General features: G+C 35.9%; 1 protein-coding gene across 2 annotated transcripts in view; it reads right to left on the bottom strand.

Moving 5' to 3' along the window:
* Nucleotides 1–25,367, bottom strand: part of MIPOL1 (mirror-image polydactyly 1) — a 192,089-nt gene that overhangs the window by 93,857 nt on the left and 72,865 nt on the right. For both annotated transcript variants that reach the window (XM_042790920.1, XM_033008656.2), the window contains exon 10: nucleotides 7,227–7,334. In XM_042790920.1, the coding sequence (XP_042646854.1) occupies nucleotides 7,227–7,334 (108 nt within the window). The remainder of the gene's footprint in view (nucleotides 1–7,226; nucleotides 7,335–25,367) is intronic.

Genomic DNA, 25,367 nt, shown 5'->3' with positions numbered 1-25,367 from the left:
ATCAAATTTCTGAACTTAGCTTTTTGACTCATGGTCAAATACATGTGCTAAATTAGCTACTTCCTGCCTACAGGGGATACATGTAAGCAAACTGTTACACTTCTGAAAACATGACAGCAGATGAAGGAGAAATCCCTGACTGAGGATCTCCAGACCTGAACTGACCAGAGGACCAGGTTATGACATCTGGCTCAAAGGAACAATTGGGTTCAAGGGAACTTCAAATGTCTGCTTTAAAGACCACCTGACCAGTGCTCACATTTTTTGCACCAGGATTGAGGGAGAACAGTGTTGACTGTAGGATTATATGAGTTATTTTCTCCCTCTCCATACATACAGATAACTGGGTGAGTTGTCAGAAGTCTGTAGCAATAGCTTTTGGTGATACTACAACTTAAGCAGAAAGGAATGCAGACAATTAATACTGAAGCGGAACATGGACAGAATTATTTCTGCAGGAGTTATACACAGCCTCATTTTAGTGTTAATTTATGGTATGGTGTGCTGGCTTACGTGGATATCCTCTGAGGTGTACAGTACTATTTAATAACACCAGCCATGAAGCGACTAACCACGTTTCTAGCATGGGTAAGAGCTGAACAGACGTGGGTCTAACCTTAGTGAACTTGTGATTAAGTGGTTTTGGGTGCAGCACAAGCAACTGCTCCATTCAATGCAGTAAAGACTGCAGCTGTATCTACTCTCTCTGATAAATTGTCTAGGAAGTAGCAACTGAAGAAAAATGTGCATTCTTATCCACATCCAGGTTGTCAGCAGCATGTTCCAGTTTTTACTAGGTCTTTTATTTCCACTTCCACCATGTATTTAAAAGCAATTCAAGCATTCAAACTTCAGCAAACTTCCATTCTAAAAATTAGTAGTGATCTCATGTGCTTTATAACAAGTTTTACTGACAGGGTAGCAAATTTGTCTCTCACATTGCCCAGTATGAGGGCAAACACTGCTTAAGGGTAGCTACTGGAGAATGAAATGAACTCATTGTGGCTTTCTACAACCTGAACTGGACAACTCTTCTAAAAGCAGAAGGGAAGCAGTGCCCTTAGGAGAAGAAACTCAACTACTGAAATAACTATTGGATGAAGTTAGAGATTGCAGCTTGCTTTGATAAATCCTCTAGCATTTTATCCTTGTATGAGTTATTGGAAGAATAGAATCAAGAATATTTCAGGATTAGTTGTAACAACATATTATTTGCTGGAGACAACCTGCAAGAAGCCTGTTAACTATTCCTATTGCTCTTGCAATGTTCCTGTATTTTCAGAAAAATAGATACAGATCATAAGTAAATGCAAGGGCACAGTGTATCTCTTAGCAGTGAGCAGCAGATCTCAAATCTACTTCTCCCCTTCTACTTCCAATATGAAGCTGGCATCCCAGTCTCCAATCATATCTATAAATTCATTTGCAAATGTGATAGCAGTCCCTTTTATAGGTAGCAGCACATGACATCCAAATTGAGAAGTATGATTGCCTTAACTCTACACTGAGAGCACTCAAGCTGAGCTTTCACAGGTGGATATTGTTAGATACAGAGGGAACAGAGAATTGCTGGCCAGAGGAATTCATAGCAAAATATGACAGAAATGGATGGATTGTCCAACATATTAATATTGCTGAGTTGCTTCATTGAAAAAAAACCAACCACTCTCAAGTAAGCACAATATTTCAAAGCATATTTTACCAAACAATAACACCATACCAACAAGTAGATCAATAAAAAGTTTTAAACTCTTTGCAGAGTAATGTCTAGTTACTTTATAGCTAGAAACTGGAGAAAGGTGTAACACCCACTTCACCAGTTGATAACATCTATTCATCTATTAGCTATAAAATATTGGTAATCAGCAGCCAGTTTCTATCACTTACACAGCACTTCAGTTAACAATAGTGCAACACTGGAAATGGCTGAAGTTGGCAGAGTAGTGTTCTGGATGTGGTTGGGCCTTGCCACATTCAAAACTGGCATTCTAGGTTTCTAATAAATCAACCTGATTTCTGTTGCCTCATGTAAAATGATTATGGAAGTATTGAAAGGCTTTTCTCTAAAAGTATTTTAGGATGCAATTAATAACCATAATAAAATGTAAAAATTGTATGCTGAACTGCAATTTGAAGAGAAGAGATGAGATTGGAATCTCTTAGTTTCCCACCACTGGTTCAGGCAAGTTTACCTGGATTACAGACCATTTCAAAAGCATGTGGCTCTGTCAGAAACAAATCAGGGGCTTTGTAGCCATAAACCAGCTCCAAACTCATTAAAATGAAGCTTTGAGACTTAACTCTGAAACACCAAACGTAAAAACGTTGTTAGAATTACTTAGTTACTGCAAATAAGGGCCACAGTTACTATCTTCTGAAAGAAGCACTTTATTGCATAGTCAGTATTATATGCCTATATAGCATGAATATTCCATGCTTTTCAACTGTATCAACATTTTAAACTTCATGTTAATGCTTTTAATTTTTTTTAAACTCTTATGACATCAGATTCTCCTAGGATCATGTTCTTCATGGATGATACATTGACTAGTCATCTGAATTTGTTTTTGTGGTTGGCACTGTCAAGCAGATGTGGAAAAATGGTTTCTACTCTAAGAATCTGGGAGACAAAACAGAGTTTAATACAGTTTATGACAGGCATCAGGCAGTACTTAAATTAAGTCTTCTGGAGTGGCTTTTTCACAGGCATCATCACTGGAACAACTACCAAACTACTATGTGTGGTAGATTTCCTGCCTTCTTACTGATCAGCAGAAAGCAGATAACATGAGCTACAATTGCTTTTTGACGCTACTGTAGACAAATTTCTGACAGCTCCTTCAGGTCACTTTCTTGTCTCTGACTCTAAATTTATGATATTCTTAATAATATGATAGAAGCATGTAATAAAATTCTAGAGAAAACCACAACTAAGAAGATTGATTAGTCAGAAAAACATCACAAAACAAGCCAATCATAACCAAAGATTAACATTTTAACAGCTCTGAAGGAGATTAATAACCTTTACAAGCTCTAATGACATCATACTTGGATGGAGTAAACTCATTTAGACACTAAAGGGCACCTGATTTGTGTATCATCATGAAACAGCCCTCCTCTCCATTTTGTGAGTTTGGCTTGGAAGTAGAATTAGTATGTGTCTCTGGTCTTTAAAGCAGATTAATAACTGCTTTAAGAAGAATGTACCAGCTAATTAAAAATTACAAAATAAATCAGGCCTGTGAAAAAAAAGTCACCTCTCCCTTTGTTTCATTCAAATGCAGTTAAATATTTTCCATAAATTTTCACATGAAGTTATTTGTTTCACAATAATTATTTCTTATTTTTCTTCTACTGAGTAAGAAGGACATTCACACTGGCAAAACCTTTATTGTTCTTTAGGGAAATGTATTACTTAAAACTCTTGTCTTTCAAAACTACAAAGTTAACAACAATAAAATGATCCACATCAATATTTGAATATTAATGTAAAAATAGCAATTCTTCAATTTTTCTGTGTTTAATTGAATCCGCTATTACAGTGTATTGTAGGAATACATTTATTAGAATCAGTAGAGACCAAATGTTAATTATAAAGGCCAAGCACAAATGGATAATCTTACATATAGACCCTGACACATTAGAAGTGCAAAGCACTCTGCAGATCTTATTTTATGAAAATGTACTAAGAGCGCAAATGTATAGGCCCTCAGGAAGCAATTATCCCTAAAAGATTTAGCTATAATTCAATCTGAAATATTATAAGAGATTTTTTAAAATAGTTTTACAAAGAGGAGGATTATTTTACTTTAACTATGGAAATAGGGACCCACATGCTTCTCTGAATGACCTCTGTGCAGTTGTGGGCATTGCTTTGAGGGAAGATTTGAAATTGGCCTACTTGTTCAGGTAATACAATCCCATATGACCAATAAGAATATTATAAAAATTAGGAGTACCAGTTTGGCGTTGTGGGACTGAGTGGCCCAATCACTACAAGGAATGTTCTATGCAATAAATACATTAAATATGTAAATTTTAAAACAAGTACTACTAGTATGTATGATAGATATTAGTCAAGAAGAGCTATCTTACCAAAAACATGCAGAAGCTACATTGCATAATAAGGTGAAATGGCACAGTATAGGTCTATACAGCATGCCTTACATGTCATATGTTTTATTTGTCACATGATCTTCAGGTGTGACATGGGGTCTAGAAGTGTAAAAACAAACTATGCAAGAAGGCTTATATCATCTTTGTGATTTCCAGATCCTGGATCTGTCCAATTTACTGCCACCACACCTGTCCCACAGTTACAATCTGTCTCTCTGTGCTTTGCCAAATTCAGAAGTCTATGGGCTGCTACTGCCTCAAAGAAGGGTGACAGTAGCCCCGGGAGGCAATATAACTACAAATAAAGCTAAAAGCTTGCATCAGTGGAGTGAAACAGGTTGCTTGTGGATTGGTCTTAACACTTTTTTCCTTCTGAGAAACTCACTGTTGTGAGATAATTTTAAAAAGTAAAGAAGAAACAATACCCATTGGGTTTTGTTGCTAAGTGTATTTCAGGATCCCATAGAGGTAATGATCTCATCTTTTATCACAAACTTTTGTGCCATCCTTAATCTAGCTGATTCTGATTACTGTATTTTTATCCAGTTACGATTGCAAGTATCCTTGTACCACATCTGATGTTTACACTCCTGTTACTCCCTGTAGAAAATCTAAAGCAGATCAAATTCCTCATCTGCCACCTACCACCAGAATATATCTTTTGCCAAATTGAATAAGACAACATTAAGTTTAAGAGAGTAGGGAAAATTAAAGAATTTTAAAAACCCCACTTTCTTAACAGAAACTGTCCTGGACAGACACAGAAGGAATACCTGGACTCCTGCAGGACAGGTGTTTACATCTGAATTAACAGCACATAGTGCAGCTGCCAGTTTGCACATGGAGGGGATTAAAGCAAATGTAGTCCTCTGGATCATGGTGAAAATAAAAATAGTTGTGTTGATATTTGAGCCAGCACCACAAATTGCCTGTCGTGTTTCTCTGAAAATGGTCAGATGACCAGAGGGTGATCTGCAGTAGAGAGGAGACAGGAGGGGACTCCTGGGTCTGCACTTGCACTCCGCACGTGGCACTTACGACAGCTACTGAGTGCATGCAGGAGGCAGGAGGCAGCAGGTAGGAAAAAGAGGGTTTGACAGGGGAGGTGTGTGCCAAGACCCCACATCGCATTACCTGTTGGGGGCTCCGGTTGGATATTTCTCCGGCAGGGAGCTCTGCTGCTGGTGGCAGCAGGAGCGCCCCGGCCAGCCACAGCCAGGCCAGAGCACCGGTCAAACCCATTTCTAAAGAAGTCACTGACATGATTTTCATCCCTATCAGCCAGTGTTTTCTGGACTGTAGAAACAATGAAAGTGGTGATAAGCTTTTCTTTTACATGAGAGCTTAGGTCAGGATGAGTGTTCATATGCTGTATATCAAAGCTAACAACTATTGCCTATATTTCATAGGGGCATTTTAAAGTTTTCAAGGTCAAGAAGTCAACTTACAAAATACTCCGATGGACCCGCCTTCACTGTAGACAATGGTTATAAGAACTGAGACAAACTCTATGGAGGTACAATATTAAAAAAAGTTCAACTTTACAAAAAATTTGAAAGCATTTCTTTTTTCCTCCCCAGACTCTAATCTCTAAAAGACTAAGATCAATTAACTTCTAACCTTTAAAAATCAAAAAATGCTTGTGACAGCCAGAAATTAAATTCTTTAAAGATTAGGTGCTGGGAGAGCAATATCAGGCTTAGAATGAAATCCTAGTAGCACTCTGAACTATTAAGTCACTTGCTCTGAAAATATAATTATTCTGTAAGCATTATGTCAGGCAATTTGAAATGTAAAAAGTGTAGTTTCAATAAAACATTTCTATTTTCTAACAGAAAGACTGTGCAAAATATTTTCAATTTCACAGAAGAAACAAGTCAGCATGGAATTAATGAAAAAATACTTTGTTCAATAAGTAGCATGCTCAGCAAGCACTAAATTTTAGTGATACTAGCTTCAAAACAATACTATTATTGTGGTCAGAAACAGCCCTGAATGTTTACGATCTCTGTTTCTACTCATCTGAGGATGGATTGCTTTCAATATTGCACACTTGATTTTGTAATATTCACCATAGATACTGATGGCAATTATAAACCCATGTAACATACAGCATTTGTGTGGCACACAGCCTCTCTCCATTTATTCATTTTAATTTTTTACTGAGAAATGTCAAACTACACAAGGATTTACCTTTATCCTTATATTTTGCATCTGTTAAGTTGTTGCACGAATAATGATGTTTCCCGAATATTAAAAAAAAAATAATTAAAAAGGAGGCAGAAGAAAATCTCACTATAATAAGATACGTTTGGATCTTACTGCCTAAATCAAACAGTTTTAAAACAACAACCCAGTATCAATAGAGTAACTTCTGTATTTATATTGTCTCTCCACTACCCACATGAAAGAGATTTTTAAGAATATAGTGGTTGAACAGGTGCACACGATGCCTGCACATCTTACCTGGCATAGTCTCTTACTAAGGCTAGCGGTGAGATTGCTGGTTATGTAGCTATCAATTCCACTGACGTTACAATTTCCCTTTCTCAAAGCAGCAATAACCTGTCACTTCACACTGTCCTTTTTCTGACCCTCTCCCGCCTCTCTGCTCATTTTTATTCTTATTGACAAGACTTATTATTCCTCCTCCCAATTCCAACTATCTCCCCTTTTGCAAATAGTAGTATCAACTATGTGGTCACTAGTAGTATAGGTCAACAATGTTATTAATATAGCACACACTGCTGGGAGCAGATCAAACAGCCATGCTTTAAAATATTAGTTTTGCAAAGGCACTATGAGGCAAATAGTTGCAGTTTTCTTCACGTTATAAAATGTAATATTGCAAGGACAGGCCCCAAGAATTTAGCATTAATTACCAGCCCAATATTTTGGAGGATATGTTATTTTTTTTGTTGTTGTTTTCACACACAAAATAAAATAAAACCATAACAGAAGGGTGCTGTATCTGTGTTTAAAGAAGGGGTTGTTGGCAAACACCATAGCTCACTTCTGCCGAAATGTACACAACTGATATATGCAGCCCAGAAAGCTGGCACCAGGGGCTTACAACCTTAATTTGCCTGCAAGAAGAAATGGAGATTTACCTTCAGAGCACGTTCTTGATTGTTTTCAGCAGTCAGATGTCTCGTGTTGTTTGCTGAAGTCTGGTTCTGCTCTTTCAGATGATGAAGCTCCTGCTCCAGCCGTTTGCACTGCAACGAGGAAAGAATCCCATTAAGTAGAGGAGTGTGGGCACATTTTTTTCAACAAGCCAAATGAATTAACGTAAATAACCCCATCACCATTTCTGCAGTAGTGAAAGCATCAGACAAAAGCAAGTTACAAACCCAGACCAGTACTAGAGCTACATCTTTTTAAATGTGCATCATTATTCCATTTCTTCCTGGACCAGTTACATGCCAAAAAAAGCTAAGTTTAGTATCAGATAAAGACATTTTGCAGAATGTTTTAAAAAGTCTTAAAACTGTCGGGTTGAATTTCTGCTCCGAGTTATGCTAATATAAGACCACATTTTGGCTTTTATGCATTAAGTAAGTGGATACAAAGGACGCAATATATGCTTTCAGAAAACCAAGCAAATGAAAACCCCTCCTCCCAAACCTAGGATCAGTCTTTTATAAGAAAATATAAATGTAAGTTTTATACTTTTATTTTTCACACTACGAGAATACTCTAATTACCAAACACACACCACATCATGAAAGAAAAGAAGTTTTAAGATTGTTTTGTTTAAATATTTAACTTAATGAGAAAGAATGAAAAATTTAACATTTGCTACTGTGTGCATATACATGTATACCTACTGCTGTCAGCCAAACATCTATTTTAAAGATTAAAAATCTGCAAATTGTGAGCTAAACCATATTTCATTGGTTTTTATAGAAACCTTAAGAGGTCCTGCCGAGTTCATTGTCTTATGAAAAAAAAGCTGTTATAAAAAAAAAATCAAAACAAAACAGACAAAGTACTAGGAAGATGTAGGGGAACAACTGTTAGAACTAGAGAGAAAACACATTAAAAACATTTTAAAGCAGTATATTAAAAGAAAATAGTTTGATATCAGCACCAAAACCCAAAGCTGATAGACTGTGTTGGAATAAAAGATAATTAATTGATAAAAAGTATTTTAATAAATACTTTCTGAAAACACCAGTAAGAAAGGAATGAGAATTGTGATATAATGTCCACGTAAGCATTGCTGTCTCAAATGGAAGACCTGGAAACATCAGTCTCTTGTGCTATCTTAGTGACTGTGGAAGACACAGAACTGAGCTTCCCACCAAGTATATACAACCTATTCCTGAGCAATTCAGTATGTGGGACAATGAAGTGTGTCTCATGTCAACTCTAAAAAAAATAAAAACTGTGAAACAGAGAGTTGTAGGACTGCAAAATTTATAAATGAGGTCAAAGTAAAATAAGGAGTACTAAAGAATCTTGAGATATAAATTTGAAAGACATACCAATACATACACTTCTAAAACACAAAGTAAGTCCTTAACAATGTACTGCACATCAGGTATCCAGCATAGTACATAAACCAGGATGATTCAATCCTGTATTTGAGTAAGTTTTAAATAATTGTAGGTGTCTAACATTACTATTAAAAAAATTCAATTCACCTATCTGTTGTATTTCATTACTTCTGTTAGAAGTCTGGGCTCATTTCTAATAGGATTACTTATTTTAAAGGCAGCAAATCTCACTGGCCTAGTGCATTCTCTCAGTTATCTGCTGTAAAGTTCCTTAATGCACAGTTTCCTTTTTATTGCAAGAAAAAATAGAAAAAGATAATTGTGCATAAAATAGGGAAATACAGAAAAAACTGTTAATATTTAATGTCTATGTTTATCTCTCACACATACAAAAATCACAGATCACAGAATATCAGCTGTAATTCTTTTTCCATGTCCATCATGAAAATTGTTGTTTACAGGCATGAAGGTGCTAATAAAACTATTAAAGAACTAACCCCGATTATGCAGTTTTTTTCCCTAGCATCTTTTTTTTCCTCTAGCATACAGGATCTAAACACCATTTAAAATAATAAAATCAATCTATTACTTCAGGCATTACTATGACACTTTACACATTACATTATGTAAGATCAGCTAGCCCCTCAGTTTTCTGCTTTGCCAACCCCTTTCTTCAAAACAGTGGTTTGGAATTCCCAATTTGACAACAGCAGAGGTTTCTTACAGTAAATATTATTAAAAAGGCCAAAATCTCAATTTACTTTTAAAACATTGATTTATATTCATGCCATTCTCTTGATTCCAAAAGAGATGTGAAAATATGTTAAGAGCAAATCCTAGTTACAGGATCATACAGAAAAAGATTGTGATGTACAGGGCAGGTTGCACAACTAAGGGTATGGGTGCAGTCTTATTCTGCTCTCCACTTCCCTCCTGTGAAGACAGGACATTGAAATAAAGAGCAGCAGTAGGACTCTGGTATCATGTATGATAAAAATGCAACACAAGTAACATAAAATGGATGGATCTCCCTATGAAGTCAACCTTGGCATGATTACATTTATATCAATCTTGGTAGCATTTTGTAATTAATCTGTAACTTAATTTTTCACTAAGAATGCTGGTATCTGAAAAAAATCTAGGCATATTCAACCAGCATATTGCTTGAATCCATTTTGAGGGTATCATTGAAAGAAATGGTGATCTAATTTGACCTTTGCACATAAGTGTCAATATGTTGGAAACAATGTACTAACAGAAGGTTTTCTGAATTATCAATCAAAATTTATTTATTCCTAGATGCTTAGGAAGTAAAATCTTTATTAGCCTGTTTGTGAAAGTATTATAATACTCTTAAATGGCAACATTGTCTATGTCTTATTAAAATTTTTATACTCTACAACACTTTAATACCTGAACTACTTTTAAAACATTAAGATAGAATTCTAAAAGCAAGCACTCTTTTTTTTCACAAGAACAAGAGCATATGAAATTTTTGTGTAATCTTGCTGTAAAAAGTTTTAAAAATAGAATTTAAAACAATGTAGCCCTTCTATTAGTTTGAGCCAACATTTTTTGAATTCTGTGTCATTGGTTGTTAGCAAGGTCCAGTAAAAATAGATGTTCTTTAAAAGAACATCTGTTTTTATTGGTTCACTCTAGGGCTCTAAAATGCCAACAGCTGCAAGTAAGAAACTGGATTTCCTTCTAAAAACATATATAAAAATACTTTTTGGAGCACAGTGAAGAGAAGACATAGTCCAATTCAGTACTGGCAAAAAGGAAATGTTAGATGTATCCTTTTAGGAAAGCTGAAAGCTAAAGGAAGTGTTTCATTTTAAATATTATAAATAAGAATGTCTAAACCCTCTTATCTCAAACTTGTGAAAATTCATACTTGGGAAACCTTCAAACAGAATCCTCTTAAAGTCAGAGACAAGGTATTTTGTGCAACACAAATTGACTAAACATCTGATCCGAGGTATAATTGTGCACTTAGATGGAAGTTCTCATGATATTTAACACTTTATGAAAGACAGGCTGTTAATTGAAAAAACTGCTTCTTTACCTAAGATACTTTGAGTACATCAAGGAATATGAGAGTAATGTAAATAGATGTCAAAGAGAGCATGCCTTGATCAGAATGCTAAAGACTTTGCTAAGTAAAGGATATTAAAGCCTCACAAATGGTAGCATGTAATTTTTTAAGGGTTTCACACAAAAAATCCACCAAGAATTAACTTCATCGTGTAGTCTACTGTGTGCATTCAGAGTTCTGTAGCTAGAGAGGCAATACTGAAGATACAAAAAATGAAACCCAAAACCCAACTGGAAAAAGATTTCCTCTCTTTGTTCAAACCCTCATATTTGTTCTCTTCTCTGAATATATTTCCCTCAAAGTCTCCTACTTTAGCTAGCCTCGTTCAGGTGATAACATATTTGTCAGACAGTGAACCTCTTTAAGCCAACTCCAAGTGTTCTTAGAGCAACCATCAGTGCCCAGCTGTACAATTTTCACTACAACATCATCCATTCCCAGCAACAGGTACTCAATCTCCTCTTTAACCGTATTTCCACAGTGCAATCTGGCTGTGCTCTTCTAAATGCACTCAGCCTTTCCAAACAAATACCCCTGTACCCAGCACAAGATATATCACAAGCAGCTAAGCACAAAATGAAAAGCAAAGCAGGTAACATACCAAAAGGTTAAGAAGAGATTCAGACAGGAAGAGACAGCAAGTACACCTCCCCTCTCATCTTCAAATTTAAACCACTAGGCTACTGGTGAGTCTTTTTAAATGAGCATCAGTTAACATGATTCATCAGAATGAGGATGTTTCTGAGAGGCACCAGTTCAACCTGAAGCAGGTGCCGACCCCTTTCAGTGACTATCCAGGTGGGAAAGTCGACAATACCACAGGGAAATCCTGACAAATTGCAAAAAGGAGCACCTGCTAAAGGGGACACTGACAGAAAGGTCAAGAAGTGGACAATGAGAATATCACAGAGTAAAGTCCTTGAGGCTCACCCAGAAAGAAACTGGTCCAAGTTCCAGGTACACAAAAGGAGTAAAGATGGTTTACAATGAATTGAGTATTTCAGAAGATAGAAAAATCAATGCCGATAACCACTTAATAGTGTTTGGCCTTTACTAGAAAATGAGGTTGCATTAACATATCAAACATAACTTTAGCACTTGTATAAACAAATCATGCTGACAGCTTTTCAGCATTTTCTTCTTCAACTTGTACCTATAACATGTTAACACAGTGTTACAGTGCCTGTCATGTCTACACAGATTGATGAGTTATTTTTTGATCATTACTTAACATGATTCTTCAGTGAGGTGCTCTGAAAGTAAAAGGTACAGACATTACGCAAGAATAAAGTCTGCAAGCTATTGGAGAAATAACATTAGTAGGGACAAAGACGGAACACAGCAAAGCATTAACATCGAGCAGAGCAACCCCTTGCTCCCAACCCCTTGGTTCCCGTGCAGTTTGTTTATATGAAGACAACACCTATACCCAGAGGCCTCATGCAGAAGTGTATTTAACTCTGCGCTACTCAGGTTGATCAGACTGTTCACATGCTTTCAAAGAGACAAAAATGTTTTGCTACACCAGGGTGCCTTGCTCTTATCTCACTGAACTAGATAGTAATGTCAGGTGCATTACTCATTTTGTATTTCAGCGCAGATTTGACCCACAGAAAGGGTACTGTGACATTCCTTGGCTGAGGATGCAACAGCTAAAGCTGAATACATCGGAAAACCATAAAACTTCCTTACTACAAATGCAGTCTTGGTGGCTATTTAATCCTATTACATCAATATCTGCTTTTAATATTATTATAGAGCATACAATGTTTTCCATCGTCATTCATTAAAGGGAATCCAAACTAACCCCTCCTGAACTTATGGCAATATGCTAGGGAAAAAAACAGAGTCAACACATTCTGCCATTTATATGATAGGAAAAAAAAAGGAATTGATTTGTCTCTGTTCATAGTGATATGAGGGTCAAAGTCTAATGAAACAAATGTACTAGGACTAAGATGACGCTAAATTCTGCAAAGTTCTTTCTTGAATTCTGAATTACATTTGATTGTCTCATCCAATTAGTACATACAGAAGATAGCATTTTATGGAAATATATTTGTCCATCTAGAGTCCTTGTCAAAACCAGCAATGTTTATAATCTTAAGAATCAGCACTGGCATAAACACACAAGACTCCACTGATGAGACTGATGAAAAAAGGGACAGTACATAGATGGAGGCACCGCAACATGCTTGCCCTGTTTCTGTACTATTCCTAAAGCCCAGACCATCAGCTGAGTGGGGTCAGGGTGGTGAGAGAGCTGGATCTTTGGTCTGATCTAATGCCATCCAGTCAGTCCTATGTGGTCTCTGTAGTTTAATAATAGATCTTGTACATAACCACAGCCTCCCACAAATAGATTCATTCTGCCATTAAATTTAAGGTAACATTTTTATTGAAGTCAGAAAAAAACCAGAAGTGAGTACTTAGTCACTTACCATGGGTCAGCTGGTGAATAATTACTTGATGTCATTTCAGGGCCTTCACTTTAAACAGTCAATACTCTATCACATTCTGTGGACTTTTACACATAAAGACCTTGCTGAACTGGGATCTCAATTGCTGAAGTTATGAGAAATAAATATAACCCAGTTCCTACTGAATAACTTGGAGAAAGGGTTTATGTCCCCAAATTATGGGAAAGTAGTAGTTCACCTGGATGGCAGATTAACTATTTTCCAACATGCATTTCTTCCTTTATGTATTTTAAACAAAAAGCTCATCAGCAAAGTAAATGACAATGTATCTTGATGGAAAATGCACAAATACCATTAAAAGATGAGCTTCTGAGATACCAAGATCCTATTACTACACAGCATACTTTCAGAAGTGATAAATTGCAGATACACTTTGAAATTAGTTAACACATACTCACTGCAATGAGTAACTGAATTACAAATAATTATTCTAGACACCAAACATGAAGAAGATGAAGACAAACGGTTACTTTTTCACCTGTGATATTTTTTAAGTCATCACCTGTGGAAATGTATACATAATAAGCAACCTTGTGAAGCAAACAAAAACAATTCAACCAATTCTTCTCTTAGTTTTTTATTTTGTTGACCTTTTATTACTTCGTTTATAACTATCTGCACTTCAGAGTAGCTCCCAGCTCAAACACGCTGAATGGAATTCAAGTGTTCTCAGTTCGACAGCCCTTCTCTCCCCCTCCCCTCAATATTTTTTTTTGAACAGTCTGCCCCTTGTCCAAAATTCATCATGATTTCTGGAGAGGCAAACATCTTGCGCCACTTGGATGCTGCACAACTCTTTCCTTTGCAGACAAAAATAATACCAAAGTCATCCAGTCAAAACACAAACCAACCTTTGGTGTCACTGTGAATTATGTACTTTGAACTGCAGATGTTTGGAAGCACTTATATTTATATAAATAGATTTTATCCTTCTTCTTCTAAAATAATAATTTTAAATGAAATAAAGAAATAAATGAGTTTCTACATAATAATCACTAGAAGGATTTTTCCATTAAATTATAATTTTGAATTAAAGCTTTCTAACCTCTAAAAGAAAAGACTTTTCTTCAAAGTTCTGGCAAACCATCAACAAATGTGTTTAAATGATTATTTATATAATGCCCAGCAGCTTAGAACTACTGGGATTTCAAGAAAGAGAAGTGCTTTTGTAGATCGTAGGCCTCAGAAACATATGCATCTTTAAAAATTTGCATTCTATTAGTAAAAGAAACAAATGTAAACAGCTCTTTTTCAGCAGTGCAATGGTGTCTTGCTCCATCAGAAGCCACAGAAAGAAATGCATTAAAATACAAATTAGATGTTTTTGTCTTCCTTGTCACTATGAGCCAGTTGGAACCTGCAGCATTAAGGCAGATAATATGCTGTATACATGACTCAGTTTCCTCCTACCATCCCTTTCCCTTTCTATTTCTGAACACTTGAAAATGTAGCAAAACAAACTTTCATTTATTTTTATTTGAACAGTTAAAGGAACTGTAAGTGCACAGAAAGACATTCAGAACATTTGGACAATAAAGTTTAACTGTTTCACTCTTCACATTAACAATCCTTACATGTGCCACTATTCAACAGCCCTGAGTGGCCCTATGACACTCACCCACCCAACTCCATTCTCTATATATTCTTCCTTTCAGTGATGACATTTCAAAGATCAAGACAAGCTTGATCTACTTCTCAAAGAGCTCAGCACACACAGGCTTTCCTAATCAATCACACTCATTATAAAAACGTGCAAGGGAGAGAGGAGAAAGGAAAACGTGATGTTCTTGTGCTATATGTGATTCACAGGTCATTCAAGCAAGGTTCCTATGCTGGCTCTGACACTGGACTACCACGGCTCTGCTAGCAGGGGGTTGCTGATAGACTCCCTGTCTGCAGGAGCTGCTGAAGCCACTTAACAGGGTCACCTTCACAGTTTCCTGTACCCATTGCATATAAGTTACCAAACTTACCGCACATCCGATCCATTCTTTATAGTCGTTTCTATTCAGAACATAAACCCAGTAACCTGGAGTCAAACATTTATTCATGAGGCTGTACTGGGTCTGGAATTAAGCAAAAATGCACTCAAATAACCTAAGAGTGGTTGTTTTTTTTTTTCCCCCCTAATTGCCTGTCATATATAAATAAGTGACTTCTGTTTTACATGGAAGTCACATTATTAATTCAATTTTTAAATTTCATGCCTGTAAGTCTAATAAATAATGTATAAACTAAGCATGTAAGCTGATGAGTAGTACGCAAGGTTAGTATGCTTGCTCACACACATGCCCAACTACAGAGTTGTAGAAACACTAGAAACTGGCACAGTACAATGAACTTCATATAGCTCACATATCAGTGTGTTGTATTCAGAAGCAAAGGAAATTACCAATACTCCCAAATGATTCAGAAAATGGAAAATACTGATTAAAATTTTATCATAAAAGGAAAAGATAATTCAAGAGTCAAGATTCTGTTTTAAAAGCAACAATAAAAAATTTTTTAAAAAGTAAGTATTTTTTAGCTAAATTCTAAATCACTGAATAAAACTCTGTAAAAACAATAATACTTAGACTAGGATCTGGTTTACACACAATGCATAGCAGCAATTCCAGCATAAAGATTCAAGAGACAATTTCAGAGTAGAAACTTCTGCACAGAAAATAATTCAGAGTAACTAACCTGAACATCTTTAAAAGCATTTAAAGAATAAAATTACACAAGTCCAAAGAGGTCTTGGAATAAATTTGCCATTAAAACAGGGCATATATTAGTATACTACTTACAAGAGAACCAGGACTGAAATACTTTATTGACTACCTGAAATAATTTCCACCCTAGCTGAGTAGTAAGTAGTACTGCAAGAAAGGTCCCAAGGAAGCCAGGCAGAGCAGCTGAATATTAAAATATTATTCTGATCTTCTTTTACTTATGGTTGTCTTACCCACTTTCCAAGTCAATGCAAATCCCACATACTCATTTACATATTATTTTGCAAAGCAGTTTTGGTTATTCTAAACTCCAGTGCTAACTACTGTGTGATTTATTAGCACACTGAGCTGAAATACTATGAAATGGGCTACTGCAGTCAGAATACTTAGTAAATGCAGATAACCTACCATACCACTGATTTTTTATCTTCACTTAGATAACAACAGATTCCTTAGTAGCCAGATACCTCTTCATCACATGGGCTCAAAAACCAATCACATTTTATTCCTACACGTTTGTAGATCCTACACACCTTCTTTCTAACATGGAAATATAATCACAGAAACAGAAAGGTTCAGGGTGGAAGGGACTTCTGGAGGTTATCTTTCCCAGTCCTCCTGCTCAAGCAGGGCCACCTAAAGCCAGTTGCCCCGGACCATGTCTAGATGTTTGTTGAATATCTCTAATGATGGAGACTATAAAAGACTATGTATTCCTAATAAAAAGAAGGAACACACATTTCAGAAAGCTGTTAACTGTATTTTTTACTAGCTATTTTACTTTTTTGTTTTATTCCTTTTCCTTCATTGCTGAAAGAAGGAAACACAAGTCTTCCCTCTAGTTTCTTTAGTCTATCCCTCCATCAAATGTAGCATCTTTCCTTGTTTCTTTTGCACAGCACAATGTACACATGCTCTAATTCCCAATTCTCGTCTTGGCCTGTGTGAGGGTCCATTCCTCTGCACTGTCTCATTTTTCCTTCATGTTGTTCCCATAAATATTAACTTTATTATGCAATTATTCTCAATAACTCTCCTTTAATTATACAAGTGTTTAGTGATGTTATAACTCTTGATATACATTGACTAATCACTTTTTCCAACACTCAAATGAAGTGAGTAAATAGGACTTCCTTGTTTTATGAGATGAGAAACTATCACAGAAAGTTTAAGAAGCTTAATCAACCAACAAGATCATGTCAGAACTGGGATTACTACACCCTAAACCTTTGCTTTACTGACTTGACCAAATGATATGGAGCTATTGCTTCCCGTCACCACATGTTTTGCTGGCTCCTCAGAAGAGGAGTTAGTTTCATTACAACCAGATGGCCTGTGGCCAAGAGACAGCTTGTCAAACTTCTGACACAACACATCGTGACAGACAGCTGACAGTTGATTTTGTTTAAAGTCTTTCCCCCACCCCCTATTAATAATCCACAGTGTTGGTACTCAGAAAATATATATAGTAGAATGGAGGCAATGAAGGTGTGAAAGGTGCATGAAAAGAAATTTTAGAAACATTCACAGCCTGTTCTTCCAATTACATCTAGAAATCAGGAACCTGATTCTCAGATATGTGCAAGGCACTCAAGCTGCTGACAGAGGTATGTTTTTAGAAAGTGCAACCTTGTTTAATTGAACATAACCAATATTAGTTGACAAGAAAACAAAATTTGGTAAACAATCTGTCATTCTAATGAGCTGGTTTTCAAATAATCTTCAATGGATTTTCTTTAAATCCATATGCAAACAAGACTACAGCCTAAACGTTAAGTTGGCATTTACTGCACAAAAGGATAAGGAATACTTCTGGTCCATTTTTAAATATCATCACATTATTCCAGAAAACAGTATCATGGATCACTGTATAGATGCCACAGTTTTTTAATATCTTTATTCAGATATTGTAATCATGGGATTGCAGATGTTCCTTGTAGTACACACTGTGTGTCCTGATAAATACCGTACTCCCAATTGAGCCATCAGTTGTTTAAGTGGCAGTTCTTCAATTTTTTGTTGTGTAATGTGTTCTCCAAACACTTCTTTAATAAAAGATACTTTAAACTAGAGATTATAACAAACTAAAACAGCTAACTAGTTAGATGAAAGCACAAAGCTCTGCAGATATGTCAGGGATGAGAAACACTATTTGAATAAATGACCTGAATCAGTAGTATTGCTCTTTCTCCAGGGAAACAACGTGCTTTTTGAGGAAGCTTTCATACTAAAGATCACAACTATCTGAAAGCAATATTAATATCAGTGTTTTAACAGTCTGAGAATAAGTGTGAAAATGGAGTAACTAATTATAAATCTTCAAATGTTATTATGAAATCAGTTTCTTTCTCACCAATACAGAGATCTAGGTAACAACAAACATATAAATTTTATATTTCAAACATATTTTCAAATTTTCTAATATGTGCTGTAAAGGAGAATAAAAATATTTTTTAAAAATCAAGAAATTAATCAGCTTTGCACAAACTTAAAATTAATCATACATAGAAGATAAAGACACCCCACAAAGAAATGTTTAAGAAATTAAACAAAAGCTCTGCAAAACTAAACCAAAACCAGACATTTTGAAATTATGTATTGTTCAGCTTCAGTAATACTGAGAAATGTTTGTATGATTTCGGTACATGAATAAGACTTTTCAAATATTAAGTAGTGTTTGAATATGAAGATTTTTACCTCTGTAACAAAATGTAGTTTTAGCTTCACAGGAGTGTTTTACAGGGATCTATGTGACTAGCTACCTGAATAGATACACACTTCTCAGGAGGACTGACCATGCAGCTTTGAATTAACAGTCACTAGAAGCTTTCAGATATGTTACTGAAAAGCAGAAGTGCTTAAACCTAAAATCAGCTGCCTTTGATATGTGCAGTTACCAACATTGCTCTCATCCAACTCAAAGCTTCCTGGCAATTCCATCCCTCATGTGTAGAGGGTATGACATCCTAGGCAGAAAAAAATTAAGAAAAACACGAAGATAGAAGAATGTTATGACAACTTCTGAAAGCAAAGTGATGGGCCTGCCTGCCAAAACAAACAAAATGGATAGAATGCAAGACTACTGCTGAGAAGTGTCTGGATATCATAGAAGACAACACACATGACATAAAGAGAATGTAACGAGACACACAGCTACTGGCTAGCCCTACAGTAGAAAGCAGGCTGATATGGCTGTTTAGCACAAGGGATTAGCAAGGATTTTGCTATTTCTTCTGTGAGATTGACACTGGATGCTTTCATTTTCACAGTGAGGTTTTCAGGACTAGTTTTGCAGACTGAGATTCAGTTAAAGTCCTAACATTTTGATTGTGAATGGGACCTCAAGCAATGAGCCTGAAAAAAATGCTTGCAGTTGAGAAAGAATACTTTGTCTCAAAGCTACAGAAGATGAAGGAGGTAAACTCACAGACACGGCTGGTGTTCACTCTTGTCCTGAACACAACCCAGCAGAGCTCTTCCAGGCAGAAAGGAGTTAAATCTATTGTTGCTGGAATCTATAATACAGTCTCTGAGGTATGAAATTCCTCATCATGATTACAACATGACTTGGAAGAAAATCTTACTTGTTGGTGACAAGGCACCTCATGAGACAACTAGGAACAAAGTGTTCATAGCCATTATTCCGATACAGGGCTTTAGTCTCTTTTTTGGGTTTTATCTAAACTTCGCTAATATTTCTGCAAATATCACAGAAAGGTGTTACAGCTAGCTAAGAAATAAGCAACTCAGCATACCTGAAAGATGACCAGTAACTGCAGCAAAACTTCAGTTAATATATTTAGACTTACATGTTTATAGCGGCTAATTCATTAACTACAGCTAATGTTAAAACTCCTCTCTTTCTCTAAAGAAAGTTGTCAATTCTATGTTATCAAGAATATAGACATTCAGAAGACTTACTGCCAATTATCCTGCATAAATACATTACACCAATGAAAAGTCCTGCATTTAGCCACTTGTATTATGTATTTCTGATAAATCCAGAATTGCAAAAAGTTGTCATTCTTTTATGATTTAATACTGGTTTTCATCCACAGCTGTATCTTTCTTTGTTATAGCTAAAAGTATGATACTTCTGACACAATCACAGCTTCTTAAGGACCTTTAAGTATTTCTACATATTTGAATGGTGTCATTCAAAAAAGTATTTTCAATACAAAAGTAAACTATAAACCAGAATATGGTATTTTGTGCTGACTTTGTGTATACCTACAGCATATTCACCTATAAATACTTTAAAAATGCTACTGAAAAGAATGACAACAAAACATTAACATCAGAAAGCATTAACAAGTTGCCTGTCAACAGCATCTTACAATCACATGCAGGGGGAAAGCCTGTCCTTCATTCGCAATAGAGGGTAATGGAAGCTAAATTTTTCTTGTTCTCAAGCAACTCAGCTTGAAAAATAATTAACAGTGAATAAACAGAACATGGAAAAGAGTGTAAATCCTAGATACTCACCATCTGAAGCACGAAACAGTAAAGCCATACAACAAACAAATGTAGGCATACTTGGTGAATGAGACATAGATAAGTTAATGCTACTGTGAAGTTATTCTTTCATAAAGAGAATATTGATAGATTTTCTTGTTCTACTTCTTTTTGCCAGGGCCACCACACGCTTTAAACCAGAATACGTAAAATAACTTCAAGTCTGATGGTCTTCCAGAAATCGATTAATGGCTTCACAACCAAAAAAAAGGTCACAATGTCCAGACCAAAGCAAGAGGGAAAATCACTTTGTGATAATTGTTATCTGTCCATTTAAAAACAATTAAAAATCTAGAAAGAAATTGAAGTAATAAAGATGTCTATTAAAGTCCACATTTCAGCTGCAATCATCTACCATTCTGTTGAAAATGAGTAATCAGCTTATCATCATTACAATAATTTTTCCTTACATCCTGTTACTGCCAGACCTAAAATTTCTCATTCACAACCTCTCTTTACAGCTTAACACACATGTTGAATCATAAAGATGACTGTGGAGGGTATTGCAATGCTAGAAGATAGGTCAATATTTCACTTTAGGGACTCTGGGGAAGAAAAAAAGTCAACAAAATGCAGCTCTCTCTATTCTTCTTAGCTCCATGTCCCACAATATTCTTAGTTGACTACTGATGTTGTGGGTAGTGGCACGATCAGCAATATAGTTCGGCTGTTATTCTTTGAAGGTATCTCCACTGTCCAATTAAATCCAAACCTTACAGTCTGTGTGTCATTTTATTTGTGATTTATGCTATTAGTTCAAAACCTATTTCTTTTTGAAGGAACCAAGTTCATTTATGTCCTGTGGACAGGTCCAAAATCTTCACCAGAAAAGTCTGCATATAAAATAGTCTAAGAATTTTCAAAGTAAAAGGCTGAACACAAATGTACTGGAATACTTTCTTCAAGAACACTGATAGCTTTTACTTCCCTTTAGCTACTTCTTTTATTTTTTAAAACAAATCTGATTTTCCTTGAAGTCATCTAATTTTTATCCTTAATTTCATGTAATACACTAGCAGAGCTTTAATGTAAATAATTTTTTAAATATTTTATTGGATTAAATGGATTTTTTCAATTTCTATACTTATAAATAATGAAGCTTTGAACTTTTATCTAAAGTTCTTAATGACTATCAGAAATTTTCACTGAAGAAACATAATTTGCACGCTACTTTGCACTGGGGGTGCAAGCTGTAATTTCTCTCACCTGACTCTATTTCTTATGCTTTGTTTTGCACCATGGAGTGCTACCTAAGAACATGAACTAGATTCCTTTTTTTGATTAAAGCAAACTCAGAGATGCACTCCAGAAATGTACCCAGTGCATTCTGACACAAATAAGTATTCAGTTCGTAGGACTTGACTACAGCTAGTCCAATGTAAAACAGAAAGAAATAAAAAAATGTTACCCCACTCCCTGCCAAAACACATTAATGTGGGTGTCAGATGCTGCAAACTATTTCATACTCCAGACCCATTCTATTTGTTCACACTACTTTCTAATACAGACATAATCAACCACAAAGCTGCAACTGTAAGAATTCAAGAACTGAAAACTGGGTAAAAGCAAGGAGTGAAATGAACACACAGGTCAGACATATTAACCTTTTCAGACTCCACATTAAATATAAATATGAAACACAAAAATCTTGCTTGTCACCTATCAAAAGCATTCTTATGCAAACTCATCCAGGTATTCAAAATAACAAAGTATTTTTGCAGAAAGATTTCTTAGAAAATTACCTAAGAAAACCAGCTTTTAATATGAAACATACAGATTTTTTTTTTTTTTAATTTTTAAGACAATCAGAGACATTTTATCCAACAGGTAAGCAAACTGAAATTTGATTCAACACTCAGTACTTAACCTGAAACTGTGAAGTGTTATGTACTGTGGAAAACTTAATTTAGGTACCTCTACAATAGTTCTGGTACCTATAGAAATTATTGTATGCACAGTGATTCAGTTGATTCAGCCTCATCTTCAGAGGGAATACTATTTGAATTCTGCTTGTATTGCACTGGAAATTTCCTCTATGGCTTGTTGCTACTGAAGCAGGCCATCAATAAGCATACAAAACAATTTTCCTCTCTTTCATCCTAGGGTTTTGACATTAAATATTTAAATTAATTCTAGAAATTGGTTTGGAAGTGTAAGCTGTGTGAACCTAGAGCTTAGCACCACTACAGATGAATAAAATAGCAATTAATCAAAGAAGCTAGCATGCAAATTTTCTGTCATTTTCAAGGGGTGAGGAGTTTCTAGGTACTGAAGAGAAGATGAATGTTCAACTGGAAATACATTGAAACTTACAATTAAAGACACAAAGCTTGATCATGCCCTCAAATACTATGCAGACATGTATTTTCTGAATTCTGCACAACACACTGTTTGCAGAGGAACAACAGGTGATTTAACAGTGCAAACAATGATGTGTCTCAGGGCATCATTCAACCAAAACCTTATGACAGTAAAAAAAAGAAATGTAGTATCAATTAAAAATTTTCTTCAGAAGTTCAAAAAGACAAACCATAATCCCTCTCTTCAAGGAAACACTGCATTAACATTTATATATTTACTCATACTTAGCATTCATGGATTAAATAGAAAACTTCGGTATAAGAGCTCCTTAGGGTAATTCCCTTCGGATCCTTCTTCCCATCCCAGTAATGACCTACCAGCTGACCTGTACTCCCAGCTGTGAGAAGCATTAACACAAAAACCACAAGACCTCACGCAACCAAAGCCTTGCTGAAGTCAAACTAAAGAACAAGCTGCAAAATACTCACTTTCACTAGTGAATTTCTCCAGTGAAATCAAAGGGAGTTTCATGCCCTACTAACAGATGCCTGCCTACAGAGAAATCACAGCCTCTGCTACATCGATGCAAGAAACCAACTGACTATACAGACACAGATGTGTAATGTCCCCAAATCTTCTCCTATCATCCTGTTTGAACACCTCACCTCTCCTCAGCTTTCTTAATGCCTTGAGAGTTACATACAGTGATCAAAGATAACAGAGCACCATGACGAAAGACTAAACAGGTGTTATCCTTTTGGGGAACACTTTACAGAAATCAGAGAACCCAATATGACACCAAGAGGATTCTATTTGGCCAGTTTCCTTTCTATTTTAGTCTCCAGTGGACTAAAATTCCTACTTCAGAAGCAAAAAATACTTCACATATCTTCTGAACCTAGCCAAATATTTAACTGAGTATTCCCCTGGAAAATATTCACGCTCCAGCTAACACAAATATATCCAAGGTAGAGAGTCAGAGCATACCTAACAGTCTTAGAAAGGAAAGAATTATTATAATTTTTCAAGCTGGGTTTGTTTTTAGAAGTAAGCAGCCAAGTAGAGAAGAACCTGCCCTTTTGTGAGATGCAAAATATTCTTGATGCTCTTCAGCATCATTCCCAATAGTTTTGCTCCATACCTCTCAACTACGGCAGTCACTGGCTCTGTTTGGTGCTTTGAAAATTCTGTAACTGGTGAGATTCACTTGGTTTATTCTGAGAAGCAGAAAAGAAAATATGGATTTAACCATGTTTATTGTAACACGGACTTCTGAAAACATGGATTTAGTCAAACTTTCAAAGGATTATCATTATTTAGGTAGACGGGAAATAGAATGTGACATCATAAAGCACCATTACAGTGCAACGCAATCAAATGGAAAACTAATATTGCCAATCACAACAATTGCTTGTATAACTTGGCTTTTTGTGATCTTTCTTCAGGATCCCTTTTACTCATCATTACCTCCAAAGAGAAATCCATGAGGTTTACCTGAGGCCACTGATGTGAATACCAATAAAACGCACAACCATTTCTTCAAGACCTGTTTGTTTTCTTCCTGCAGTCACAGTGGAACTTTTGATGTTAAATCTCAACATAAAATAAAATAAATAAAAAAATCTATTCTACATCTTATTCCATACCCCTATTGCTTTCTCTCAGGGCTTGGACTAGATTTGTAAGACAAAAGGGGCATCTTGCAGACAGTTCATCTCTCTCTCTTTAACCATTCTGCTGGCAAGTAATTTCCCCATGCCCATTCATCTGCCAACTCTCAGAGAAAAGCACTGCAAATGAGGACAACAGGAACTTGCTGTTGCCTGCCCAAAGGAAACCAGGCATAAGGGCATGGTCCTTGTATCCTCAAATTACAATAAACATCTTTACCTTCGCTTCCCTCCTCAAATAAGCCCATGACCAAAATCATCAGTACCCCACAGCACCTGCCTGGCTCACAAGCAGCTGTGAACACAGTGTCCTACCTTTTCTTCCCTATTCCCAAATACCAGTGGCAAATGGGAAAAGGTAGTAGAGGAAGCATCCTGGCAGAGCAGCTAGGAGGACACTGTCAAACATGCCAACTAAGAACTCAACTGGTATCCTTAAACAGGAAGTGTCAAAGGGTACGAAAACACAGAGTTTAAAACTGAACTTCTAATTCAAATTGCTAAAAATAACACCCCAAACTGTGGTTTGGGTTGCAAAGGAATCACCTCTATCCCCAGATGAGACAATCTTGAGCAACTGTAACCCATTACCTGAGTATTCCCCAATTAAGGACCCAAGATCTGTACGTTTTTGTTTTTTTTTTTTTTTGAATTTACATATGCTTTTGTTGTTTTTACACTTCATACAGCTCTTGGGTTTATTACTTCTATAAGACCTGTTCACTCATGTGCGCTGAGTATGCCTTAATGCTCTGTGAATCACAGATAACAGAGAGCTCTACACCTTATTTGGTTGAAAAGGAGAGAAATTGCTTGAGCAGAAAGTAAAAAAAAAAAAAAAGTTAGCAAGAAGCTGGCTTGTAAGCACAGACATTTATCAGTTATTAGTCACTAGTCGAAACTGATAATGATGGGCAGTCAAGCATAGTGCTTCTCATCTTTGTTTTCAATGATGATAAAGTGCTGTCTGC

This window comes from Tyto alba, unplaced genomic scaffold (assembly GCF_018691265.1).
Source record: "Tyto alba isolate M040663 unplaced genomic scaffold, T.alba_DEE_v4.0 Super-Scaffold_18, whole genome shotgun sequence".
Classification (NCBI taxonomy): domain Eukaryota; kingdom Metazoa; phylum Chordata; class Aves; order Strigiformes; family Tytonidae; genus Tyto; species Tyto alba.
Note: the sequence above shows the minus strand (reverse complement) of the source record. Positions and strands in the feature narration are given on the sequence as shown.